Consider the following 13,417-nt stretch of genomic DNA (forward strand, 5'->3'; position numbering starts at 1 on the left):
TCCTCACAAGGATAGTAAAACAAGGAAAGTTCTGACAAGTGGGGAGGGTTAGAGATACAATTAGGTTTAGGGTAAGGAGTTAGGTTTAGGTTCACGATTAGGGGTTAGGGAAATAGGATTGTTTGGTTCCCACAAGGATAGTAGAACAAACGTGTGTGTGATGATAGATGGCAAGGCTGAGCTGTCTAACAGCACTGTCCAAACTCAGTCAACAATCATTGTGTTTGTCAGCCCTCTCTCTATTCACAGATGTGTCATGTTGCTGCATACGCTGAGCAATGGCCCGCTCCCAGCTTCAGCACAGCACAAGTTACTGTATAGTTAATACAGACAGTGTCATAAATACAAATGACTTATGACTTACAGTAGACATGAGCATAGTTCCATGCTGTTGTTTATACACTGAACAAAAATTTTTACGCAACATGTAAAGTGTTGGTCCCGTGTTTCATGAGCTGAAATAGAAAATCACAGAAATGTCCCATTATGCACCAAACGTATTTCTCTCAAAATGTGTTTACATCCCTGTTAGTTAATGATCGGCTATGAAAAGTCAACTGACATTTACTCCTGATTATTATTTGACCATGCTGGTCATTTATGAACATTTTAACATCTTGGCCATGTTCTGTTATAATCTCCACCCGGCACAGCCAGAAGAGGACTGGCCACCCCTCATAGCCTGGTTCCTCTCTAGGTTTCTTCCTAGGTTTTGGCCTTTCTAGGGAGTTTTTCCTAGCCGCCGTGCTTCTACACCTGCATTGCTTGCTGTTTGGGGTTTTAGGCTGGGTTTCTGTACAGCACTTCGAGATATTAGCTGATGTACAAAGGGCTATATAAAATAAACTTGATTTGGTTAGTGAGCATTTCTCCTTTGCCAAGATAATCCATCCACCTGACAGGTGTGGCATATCAAGAAGCTGATTAAACAGCATGATCATTACACAGGTGCACCTTGTAAAAGCCCACTTTAAAATGTGCAGTTTTGTTCCACAACACAATGCCACAGATGTCTCAAGTTTTGAGGGAGCGTGCAATTGGCATGCTGACTGCAGGAATATCCGCCAGTACTGTTGCCAGAGAATTTGGTGTCCATTTCTCTACCATAAGCTGCCTCCAATGTTGTTTTAGAGAATTTGGCAGTGCGTCCAACCGGCCTCACAACCACAGACCACATGTAACTATGCTAGCCCAGGACCTCCACATCCGGCTTCTTCACCTGCGGGATCGACTGAGGGGAGGGTGGGGGGAGGGGGTGCTGAGGAGTATTTCTGTCTGTAATAAAGCCGTTTTGTAGGGGGAAACTAATTTTGTCTTCCCAGGCCCACCCATGGCTGCACCCCTGCCCAGTTATGTGAAATCCCTAGATCAGATGATTAGGTAACCCCAAACTCAGGGGAATACCCTCATCACTCCTGGTACTGTGGTGTCTAATGTAGACTAACACTGACCCCCAGTGGCAAGTTACAGTAAGGAACAAACTGGATTTATAGAAACTATAGAGCAGAGCCATACATCTGGATGAATATGGCTCTGCTATTGTGAGGGACGGTTCCAGGATATCTCGTCTTGCTATCTCATCCCTTTCATATTTCTCATCTTTCTCCTCAGGTGTTCACTCGCTATGGGAAGTGTTACACGTTCAACGCAGGAGGCGAGGGCCGCACCCCTCTCATAACTACCAAGGGAGGGATGGGGAACGGTCTGGAGCTCATGCTGGACATTCAGCAAGATGAGTACCTCCCTGTGTGGGGAGAGACAGGTGAGGACAAAAGTGTGTGTATGTGTAAGTGTGGGTGCTTGTGTGTGTGTGTTTAAGTCTAGTTCATTACACAGCGATCATAATCTGCTGCTGAAAAAACGTATGTGTTATGGCTTTACATCCTCTGCAATATCGTGGATTGAGAGCTACCTATCAAACACAACACCTCTCTAACGTAAACCAGGTAGAGTGTAGTATACCTCAAAGCAGCTGCCTTGGTCCTTTCTATTTTTACTAATGACCTACCACTAGCATTAAGTAAAGCCTGTACAGTCTCTGTACACTGAAGACTCAACATTATACACGTCAGCTACCACAGTAAGTGAGATCACTGCAACCCTTAACAAAGAGCTGCATTCAGTTTTAGAATGGGTGGCTAGCAATAAGCTAGTCCAAAATATGTAAAAACCTTAAAACATTGTATTTGAGACAAATCAATCACTAAACCCTGAACCTAATCTAAATCTTGTAATGAATAATGTGGAAAATTAGCAAGTTGTGGAGACTAAACTGCTTGGTGTAACCGTGGATTGTACACTGACATGGTCAAAACATATTGATCCAACGGTTGCTAAGATGGGGAGAGGTCTGTCCATGATAAAGCGCTGCTCTGCTTTCTTGACATCACAGTCAAACTAACAAGTCCTACAGGCCCTAGTTTTAATCACACCTAGACTACTGCCCAGTTATATGGTCAAGTGCTGCAAAGAAGGACTTAGAAAATTACAGTTGGCACAGAAAGAGCAGCACGACTGGCCCTTAAATGTACACGGAGGGCTAATATCAAGAACATGCGCATCAATCTCTCCTGGCTCAAAGTAGAGAGATTGACTTCATCACTACTTGTCTTTGTGAGAGGTATTGACGTGTTGAAAGCACTGAAATGTCTGTTCAAACAGCTAACTCACAGCTCAGAAACCCATTTATACCCCACATGACATGCCGCCAGGGGTATCTTCACAGTCCCTAAGGCCTGTGACGCACAGTACTACATAGAGCAAAGACTACATGGAACTCTTTTCCACATCAGGTAACCCAAGCTAGCAGTAAAATATTTAAAACACATCAGGTAACCCAAGCTAGCAGTAAAAGATTTAAAACACAGATAAAACAACACCTCACGACACAACAATACCTCACGACTGTGAAGAGACACACTCACGCATGCACATTCACACACACACACTCACACAAAAACACACACACACTCTGGCACTCACACTACACACACCCACTCATTGTAATATTGTAGTATTGTAATATTGTAAAAAGAAAATATGACGTAAATTTGTAATGATTTAGACCAGGGTTCCCCAACTGGATTTTAATTTGACACAGAGTGGTTTTATTTGGCCCCCCAAGTTTTCTGCGCAAAATTGAAAAGAAACACGTTTTTTTATTGTGTGGAATTTTCAGTGTTGGACATAAAAGACTTAAAAAAAAACAGGAAATCAGCTCCAAGTTATTTTAATTTAAGAAATCTGTTCCCAAGTATTCCCACATGTAATAGAGAGACACGTGATCATATACAAATGTAAGCAAGGTTTGAAATTATTATGTTTTAGTCAAGCATTATATCTGTTTGGGCTTCTTCTGGTCAATTTGCAGTCTACAAATTATTTGCAATTATGTTCCGAGCCCCCGACCATCCGCTCAAGAATCAATTGGCCCGCGGCTTAATCTAGTTGATGATCCCTGATGCAGACTATTGTTTTGTGATGTGTTGTTTTGTTCCTATTTGGACCCCAGGAAGAGTAGTGGCTGCCTTCGCAACATCTAATGGGGATCCTAATAAAATACTAAAACACTAAATACAGCTCACATGTGTGTTGCTCTATCCAACAGACCACTCTATCTGTCTGCTGGAGCCAGTGGGTTTATTAGTTAAATAAGCCATGCATGGATGGTGCAGTGATCCCTGCCACTGTTCCCCTCTCCACAGATGAGACCTCATTTGAAGCTGGGATCAAAGTTCAGATCCACAATCAGGAGGAGCCACCCTTCATCGACCAGCTGGGCTTCGGAGTGGCACCTGGGTTCCAGACCTTTGTCTCCTGCCAGGAACAACGGGTCGGGACATTATATTTATTTGCACAACTTTATTTAAACAAAATACATGTACAATATGCTACTGTAAGCACAACCTGTGTAACTGTTGTAGTACACCTATTCAATTGTAGTTGTACTGTAGCTTATACTGTATGTGTAACACTTGTCATGTGTGTCTATTCCAGCTGATATATTTGCCCCCACCCTGGGGGGACTGTAAGGTGACATGGATGGACTCAGAATTCTTTGAAACGTACAGCATCACCGCCTGCCGTATCGACTGTGAGACGCGCTACCTGGTGGAGAACTGTAACTGCCGCATGGTGCACATGCCTGGTAAGTGAACTCTCCCACCCAGCCGTTTACCTAGTCTGGACTATTTAAGTTTTCAAGTTCAACTTAGATTCATTGATTAACAACACTTTATATACAGGAGATGCCCCATACTGCACCCCTGAGCTGTACAAAGAGTGTGCTGATCCAGCTCTTGGTAAGCAATAGATCCAGACTGCTGTGTCTTGGACCATAGCAACTTTATTTTAGTCTCTACATCCCTTACATGTACTAAAAAGAGAAGAAGTGTTAATGCTGCAGTATTGCTCTTTGCCCCCAGACTTCCTGGTGGAGAGAGACAATGATTTTTGTGTGTGTGAGACGCCATGCAACATGACCAGATACAGCAAGGAGCTGTCCTTCGTCAAGATCCCCAGCAAGGCCTCTGCCAAGTATCTGGCCAAAAAATACAACAAGTCAGAGCAGTACATAGCGTGAGTCTAATGTTTCAAAAACCAAATAAAAACTTTACAGCGAGTATGGAGTACATAGTAAGAAATTTGATTGGGGCTTTGGCCCTTCAGTTCCATTACACATATCTAGTGCAACTAAGTAAAGATTTTCCAACCCTGCTTAGCTTCAGAAGCAAGCCAGCAGTGGTATGCAGGGTGGTATGCTGCTGCTTGCTGTTTAGATGTTGAATATGGTATTTTTCTGTAACAGTGACAATATCCTGGTTCTGGACATCTTCTTTGAGGCTCTAAACTATGAGACGATCGAACAGAAGAAAGCCTATGAAGTAGCAGGACTTTTAGGTATTTCACTGATTTTAAAAAACTATTAATTTTCTTTTTAAGGATACTTTGTTGGAAATGTGTATCTTTTGGGAAAGTTTCTTATCTTTGATAATCTTGTCCTTCTCTGTTCTTCCTAGGTGATATTGGTGGTCAGATGGGTCTTTTCATTGGAGCCAGTATCCTTACTATTCTGGAGCTGTTTGACTATATCTATGAGGTAATCTTTTCATTCTCTCTAGTATTCTACAGTGACAGAAAACAACCAGACTTTTCCATTATGCTTTCTGTCTCACTCATTATTGTAATCTCTTGGAAAAGCTGAATTAAACATTTATGCGTTTTACAAATAACTGTCGAAGAGGCAGGCACACTCCAAAATGTCCACATTTTCTCTTACCAGCCTTTGTCTCAAATTGACAGCTTCACTGACCTTTGTAGTGTGCATCTGTGTTTCATCACAGGTGATAAAGTACAAGCTCTGTAGATGCTCAGAGAAGAAACACAAGCACAGCAACAACAACGACCAGGGAGCTGTTCTGAGCCTGGACGATGTGAAATGTCACGTCAGTAACTTTCACTAACCATTTGCAGCTCTCAGAAAGAGGCAGCCATATTGCTTCATGTCTAAACATCTCAATGAAGGATTTCATGTGCATGAAGCCATGCATGAAGCCATTTTTTGTGCAAAATAAAATGTGTTCTAAATGAACGTGCAGATGTAGGATCTTAATTTGAGCCAGTTTGCTACAGCAGGAAAATAATCCTGCAGCACAGGAAATGTGAATTATTATGGCGATTATAATTAATGTACTTTTTTGTAGAGGACAATCAAATCTGATATTTCAAAGTGTAAATTTAAAACTTCAAAAGCCTTTTTAAACCTCAAATCTACTACAAGTTTTAAATAGCCTGCATTATTAAGATCCTACATCTGTACCTGGTGAGTTTCATGAATGTGTGTGTGGGGGTATACAGTGGGGAGAACAAGTATTTGATACACTGACGATTTTGCAGGTTTTCCTACTTACAAAGCATGTAGAGGTCTGTAATTTTTATCATAGGTACACTTCAACTGTGAGAGAAGGAATCTAAAACAAAAATCCAGAAAATCACATTGTATGATTTTTAAGTAATTAATTTGCATTTTATTGCATGACATAAGTATTTGATACATCAGAAAAGCAGAACATAATATTTGGTACAGAAACCTTAGTTTGTAATTACAGAGATCATACGTTTCCTGTAGTTCTTGACCAGGTTTGCACACACTGCAGCAGGGATTTTGGCCCACTCCTCCATACAGACCTTCTCCAGATCCTTCAGGTTTCGGGGCTGTCGCTGGGCAATACGGACTTTCGGCTCCCTCCAAAGATTTTCTATTGGGTTCAGGTCTGGAGACTGGCTAGGCCACTCCAGGACCTTGAGATGCTTCTTACGGAGCCACTCCTTAGTTGCCCTGGCTGTGTGTTTCGGGTCGTTGTCATGCTGGAAGACCCAGCCACGACCCATCTTCAATGCTCTTACTGAGGGAAGGAGGTTGTTGGTCAAGATCTCGCGATACATGGCCCCGTCCATCCTCCCCTCAATACGGTGCAGTCGTCCTGTCCCCTTTGCAGAAAAGCATCCCCAAAGAATGATGTTTCCACCTCCATGCTTCACGGTTGGGATGGTGTTCTTGGGGTTGTACTCATCCTTCTATTCCTCCAAACACGGCGAGTGGAGTTTAGAGCAAAAAGCTCTATTTTTGTCTCATCAGACCACATGACCTTCTCCCATTCCTCCTCTGGATCATCCAGATGGTCATTGGCAAACTTCAGACGGGCCTGGACATGCGCTGGCTTGAGCAGGGGGACCTTGCGTGCGCTGCAGGATTTTAATCCATGACGGCTTAGTGTGTTACTAATGGTTTTCTTTGAGACTGTGGTCCCAGCTCTCTTCAGGTCATTGACCAGGTCCTGCCGTGTAGTTCTGGGCTGATCCCTCACATTCCTCATGATCATTGATGCCCCACGAGGTGAGATCTTGCATGGAGCCCCAGACCGAGGGTGATTGACCGTCATCTTGAACTTCTTCCATTTTCTAATAATTGTGCCAACAGTTGTTGCCTTCTCACCAAGCTGCTTGCCTATTGTCCTGTAGCCCATCCCAGCCTTGTACAGGTCTACAATTTATCCCTGATGTCCTTACACAGCTCTCTGGTCTTGGCCATTGTGGAGAGGTTGGAGTCTGTTTGATTGAGTGTGTGGACAGGTGTCTTTTATACAGGTAACGAGTTCAAACAGGTGCAGTTAATACAGGTAATGAGTGGAGAACAGGAGGGCTTCTTAAAGAAAAACTAACAGGTCTGTGAGAGCCGGAATTCTTACTGGTTGGTAGGTGATCAAATACTTATGTCATGCAATAAAATGCAAATTAATTACTTAAAAATCATACAATGTGATTTTCTGGATTTTTGTTTTAGATTCCGTCTCTCACAGTTGAAGTGTACCTATGATAAAAATGACAGACCTCTACATGCTTTGTAAGTAGGAAAACCTGCAAAATCGGCAGTGTATCAAATACTTGTTCTCCCCACTGTATGTCTAGTTTTGCCTCGCACACAGCAGAAAAAAAGACAATCAATTCAATGATCGTTCACATGCATCCCTTTGATTTCGTTGGCTAATGTAAATGGCTTTGCAGCAGAAGAATGGAATACCACATTGAAGATCAAATAGCAAAAACAATATCCAAAACATCTGTTGATATTTTTTCTGAGCAACAACAATAGTTACAATGGATATCAATTGAGGTTGTGATGTTGTGTATCAGCTTGAGAAACATGTCTTCACCCCATCAATTTCCATCAAGTTTTCTCTCATCTATATCTTTGGAAATATATGAATCTTAAAAGTAGCAAGTGTTTACCCACTGGGCAAAAACGTGTTAGAACCAATGTTGTTTGAATGTAATTTGTCATGGTAACCAAATTTCAACATAGACAAACCTTGTTTAAAATATGTTGAGTTTGTACCTTTAAAACAATATCAGATCTTCAGCATTATTTCCACTATCAGAAAAGAAAACTACAGGCTGGGCAGCACCTCCTACTAGGAGAATTGATCTATCTACAGCTACCCTTTGGTCTACCATCCAGGTTTTTAACCAAGCCCAGCCCTGCTTAGCTATGATATTTATCACTCAATATTACCAATGTGCTATCGTTAGAATAATCGTTGAGAGATCCCCACTTAAAAATGAAGTAGATTCACTGTTCATATTAAAGTCATTCCAAAGAGTAGGTTTAACAGAGCAAATGAAATGTGACCATAATTCATCACTCATATATCATCAATGATGCTATTTCAGTTATCAACGTCTATTGTTTCAATTCAACCCAGAATGCAACTAAAAATATATAATACAATAGGCCTAGAGTTTCAAGCTCTGGTTGATTTCAAATTTATGGATATTTAGTGATATTGAATTGTGTTTGGTTGACAATGCAATCAAATATCAACATTTGAAGATGTTCTATATCTTCTGCTTAGATAGTTCCATCTGTGCCACTGACTTAGTCTGTCTTTAATTCTATTTTGTCTACAAATTACTGATTGATGTGTTGGATTCAAATCTCAATCTCAACCTAAAATCTAAGTTAAAGAATAGGACTAAATCAAATCGAACTTTATTTAAAGTGCATTTACACTGAACAAAAATATAAACTAACATGTAAAGTGTTGGTCCCATGTTTTATGTGCAAAAATAAAAGATCCCAGAAATGTTCCATACGTACAAAAAGCTTATTTCTCTCAGATTTTGTGCTCAAATTTGTTCTCATTGATCACTTGCACCATGTACAGTACCAGTCAAAAGTTTGGACACAACTACTCATTCAAGGAATTGTCTTTATTTTCACTATTTTCCACATTGTAGAATAATAGTGAAGACATCAAAACGATGAAATAACACATATGGAATAATTTAGTAACCAAAAAAGTGTTAAACAAATCAAAATATATTTTATATTTGAGATTCTTCAAAGTAGCCACCCTTTGCCTTGATGATAGCTTGGCATTCTCTCAACCAGCTTCATGAGGTAGTCACCTGGAATGCTTTTCCAACATTCTTGAAGGAGTTCCCACATTGGCTGCTTTTCCTTCACTCTGCGGTCCAACTCATTCCAAACCATCTCAATTGGGTTGAGGTCGGGTGATTGTGGAGACCAAGTCATCTGATGTAGCACTCATCACTCTCCTTCTTGGTCAAATAGTCCTCGCACAGCCTGGAGGTGTGTTTTTGGGTCATTGTCCTGTTGAAAAACAAATGACAGTCCCACTAAGCGCAAACCTGATGGAATGGCGTATCACTGCAGAATGCTGTGGTAGCCATGCTGGTTAAGTGTGCCTTGAATTCTAAATAAATCACAGACAGTGTCACCAGCAAAGCACCCCCACACCATCACACCTCCATACTTCACAGTGGGAACCCCACATGCAGAGATCATCTGTTCACCTACTCTGCGTCTCACAAAGACACAGTGGTTGGACCCAAAAATCTCAAATTTGGACTCATCAGACCACAGGACATATTTCCACCGGTCTAATGTCCATTGCTCGTGTTTCTTAGCACAAGCCAGTCTCTTCTTCTTATTGGTGTTCTTTAGTAGTGGTTTCTTTGCAGCAATTCGACCATGAAGGCCTGATTCATGCTGTCTCCTCTGAACAGTTGATGTTGAGATGTGTCTGTTACTTGAACTCTGTGAAGCATTTATTTGGGCTGCAATCTGAGGTGCAGTTAACTCTAATGAACTTATCCTCGGCAGCAGAGGTAACTCTGGGTCTTCCTTTCCTGTGGCGGTCGTCATGAGTGCCAGTTTCATCATAGCACTTGATGGTTTTTGCGACTGCACTTGAAGGAACTTTAAAAGTTTTTGAAATTTTCCGGATTGACTGACCATGTCTTAAAGTAACGATGGACTGTCATTTCTCTTTGCTTATTTGAGCTTTTCTTGTCATAATATGGACTTGGTCTTTTACCAAAAAGGGCTATCTTCTGTATACCACGCCTACCTTGTCACAACACAACTCAAACGTGTTTAGAAGGAAAGAAATACCACAAATACATTTTTAACAAGGCACAACTGTTAATTGAAAAGCATTCCAGGTGAATATCTCATGAAGCTGGTTGAGAGAATGGCAAGAGTGTGCAAAGCTGTCATCAAGGCAAAGGGTGGCTACTTTGAAGAATCTCAAATATAAATATATTTTGATTTGTTTAACACTTTTTTGGTTACTACATGATTCCATATGTGTTATTTCATAGTTTTGATGTCTTCACTATTATTCTAAAATGTAGAAAATAGTAAAAATTAAGAAAAACCCTCAATGAGTAGGTGTGTCCAAACTTTCGACTGGTATTGTACGTTTAATGTATTCTCAACCGCAATCCAGGTAATTTGGTTCTGCTATTCGATGAAGCAAAGTGATAACACATTAATCTGTTGTATAAATAAACAAAATATCTGACATTGTATTACCATTTGAATTTAGCTTTTACATGGTTGAAAGCGCAGTGATAGACATTTGGGTGACAACTAAAACAACATTCAGACATAGTTTTTTACTTTTAGATGGTTGAGAGCATAGTGACACATTGGAAATTCAACAAACTTTTGTCTGTCTTTTTGAATGGGTGAATATAGTATGTAATCTCATGAATCAACATCTCAACCAAATATTACCCCATAATCCATGTTGAAACTACGTGGTTCGTGGTTTGCACAGTAGGCGGTGGTGTAAAAAGTACCAAATTGTCATACTTGAGTAAAAGTTTAAAAGTATTTGTTTTTAAATATACTTAAGTATCAAAGGTAAATGTAATTGCTAAAATATACTTAAGTTTCAAAAGTAAAAGTATAAATCATTAAAATTCCAAACCACACGGCACAATTTTCGTGTATTTTTTAAATTTATGGATAGCCATGGGCACACTTCTACACTCAGACATTATTTGCAAACGATGCATTTGTGTTTAGCGAGTCCAGATAAGAGGCATTATGATAACCAGTGCTGTTCTCTAGATAAGTGTGTGAATTGGACCATTTTCCTGTCCCATTTGGGTGTCAGGGAAAATGTATGGAGTAAAAAGTACATTCATTTTTTTAGGAATGTTGTGAAGTAAAAGAAAAAAAAATCTAATATTTTAATAGTAACGTAAAGTACCGATACCTCAGAAAACAACTTAAGTAGTACTTTAAAGTATTTTTGCTTTCGTACTTTACACCGCTCCCAGTGGGTAATGTGGCACTTGGATTCAAAAGGGGGCTTTATAATATGTTGTGCATTTAATATATGAAGCAGATCTGCAGAAGGATACACTTTTATATGCAGGACTGTATGTTGTCTGTTCAATCTCTGCTTTCTCACTGGTTGTCTTTCATGAGTTTGAGTTTAACTTGTCTTTTTCTTGTGTTATACTCCAACTTTTTTTGTCACTAACTATCCATTTCACATTATTCACCCCAGTCTCTCCGTGACAATACTCATGCACCACCTCCATACTCTGCCAATATTCTACCTCATCACACAGGGAGGAGCAACCCAGAGGACGTCACCTGCTCAGCCAATCAGAACACAAGGAAGTAAGAAAATGGAGCATTTCAATTTGATTCAAAAGTGGACAGATGTCAGAGTATAAAGCTTGATAATGGGTAATATGTAACACTTCAATAGCACTGAAGTCACACGGGTGCAAGAGTAGTAGCCACGTATAGCCTGCTGGATCATAATGACTGCAATGTCATGAAAGTGGCAATGTTAATCCACGTACAAATTAAAATAGTTATTCTATTGTATTCTAAGAATGTAATTTTACTTGAGCTACATTTAGATATAGCAAGCAGGACTAAGAGATTTTGGCTTTGGGTGTGTGATGGTGGGAAATGTCCTCGCAGTATATTGGAATGTTTGTCCGTGCTACAATTTTGGTCTGTTTGTTTGTATGGTTGTGTTTATGTGCATGCCCTTTTTGAGTGTGTGTGTGTTTTGAGTGTATGTGTGTGTGTAATACTTCAAGAGTACACTTTCTCAAGTTAATGAATTGCAGTCCCGAAATTGGCCCCTTTTGTAATTTACTGCTTCTGTCCAATTGGCCAATTTGACATAATTCAATGAAGTTGATTTTTCATCTTGTATTATAGAGTGAAAAACAAGTAATTATTCAATTGAAAAGATTGTTCACCATTTTCTAAGTAATAAAACAGAGAAGTCAACATTTGTATTTTCTTACGTAAGAAGTGTGAAAGTTTTACAGCCAAATGAGTAGATGAGATAGAACTAGATGACGAGAGATGTCGATCCACTTTTTTGACAATAGAAATATGGCCTGACTCCCCAAAGTTAAACAATTGGACCACTGTTACTACAATATATTTTGGTAGGAACCATTGGAGGTAGTTAGGAGCACTTACTGAAACGATCTCTTATCACTCATGCCTCATTTGGCCATGCTAGATGTATTTATCATAGGAAAAGGGGAGTTGTATGATAGTGTGTAACTGTGTAGTGTTATTCTCAAGCACAACAGTACCATGAACATATAAATAAAATACTGCAAAGAAAAACTATGGATAATGTTCTGATCGTGGTTGCATAGTCTTGCCTAATGTTATTGATGTAATTAATGTAGCCATGTGTATGTGATCTTACTTTTGTTTTTCTATAAATACTATGCCTACCAGTTTACATGTTTTCAGATGTTTTATTTATCTAAAAAGCAACAATAAAGTATAATGAAATTTCAATTCAGTGGAATCTTGCTTCATTTTTGGCAAGATCTGAAGACAGACCTTATTTTATTTTTTTCAAGATGGCCCAAACTTCTTACTCTTTCGTATCCATGCCAGCTATACCTTTCCTGTACTACAGAGAAACCGAAGAAACACATACATACAATAACAAAATATTTGTTTACAACATGGGGTAAAGGGAGTTAATAGCCAGAGTCTATGTTAACCTTGTTTGAACAGGCACTTTTCTGTGTAAACAACGACTTAAAACTTCCTCTATTTTACCAAATTGTAAAATCTAAACTGCTGAATCTATTCTTTCATTGGAATGTCTGTGTTCCCTTGTGACCAGTCACCTCCCCAAACAAGGTCCCCTATTGTTTCAATAATGCAATAGTGTCTCACACAAGACTCCCTCCTTCTGCCAGTTAGTGTTGGATATGAGATAATGGTCTGTGAAATTCACATTGAGACAATGAACAAAACCCAAAGCCATCTGAGGACAGCAAAAGAGATTAATTTGACATTTAGATCATTGGAATGTTTTGTTTTGCAAGCCCTGCTAAACGAATCTGTTAACAAAGGCTGTTTTCTCCAAGGTCCATATATCCAGTCATCCAAGGTTGCAAGTCTCAGCTTTGATTTGATCGTTTCTCATTGAGAATAATGAAGAGATTGCGATGTTTGCACCTGTTTTTCTTTTGAAAACATAAAGTATGATTTTTAATTTTCAGAATGATCTCAATAAAAATTTGCCCACATGGAACT

At 39.7% G+C, this 13,417-nt stretch overlaps 1 protein-coding gene across 1 annotated transcript in view; it reads left to right on the forward strand.

Moving 5' to 3' along the window:
- LOC139542757 (acid-sensing ion channel 1-like) overlaps nucleotides 1-12,664 on the forward strand; it is a 114,437-nt gene extending 101,773 nt beyond the window's left edge. Inside the window, exons 3-11 of the mRNA XM_071348560.1 lie at nucleotides 1,612-1,762; nucleotides 3,705-3,832; nucleotides 3,997-4,147; nucleotides 4,245-4,301; nucleotides 4,425-4,578; nucleotides 4,808-4,899; nucleotides 5,019-5,098; nucleotides 5,343-5,444; nucleotides 11,388-12,664. Coding sequence (XP_071204661.1) covers nucleotides 1,612-1,762; nucleotides 3,705-3,832; nucleotides 3,997-4,147; nucleotides 4,245-4,301; nucleotides 4,425-4,578; nucleotides 4,808-4,899; nucleotides 5,019-5,098; nucleotides 5,343-5,444; nucleotides 11,388-11,507 — 1,035 coding nt within the window. The 3' untranslated portion in view covers nucleotides 11,508-12,664. The remainder of the gene's footprint in view (nucleotides 1-1,611; nucleotides 1,763-3,704; nucleotides 3,833-3,996; nucleotides 4,148-4,244; nucleotides 4,302-4,424; nucleotides 4,579-4,807; nucleotides 4,900-5,018; nucleotides 5,099-5,342; nucleotides 5,445-11,387) is intronic.
- The last annotated feature ends 753 nt before the right edge of the window (nucleotides 12,665-13,417 follow it).

The sequence above is a fragment of the Salvelinus alpinus genome, chromosome 17 (genome assembly GCF_045679555.1).
Source record: "Salvelinus alpinus chromosome 17, SLU_Salpinus.1, whole genome shotgun sequence".
NCBI classification, from domain to species: domain Eukaryota; kingdom Metazoa; phylum Chordata; class Actinopteri; order Salmoniformes; family Salmonidae; genus Salvelinus; species Salvelinus alpinus.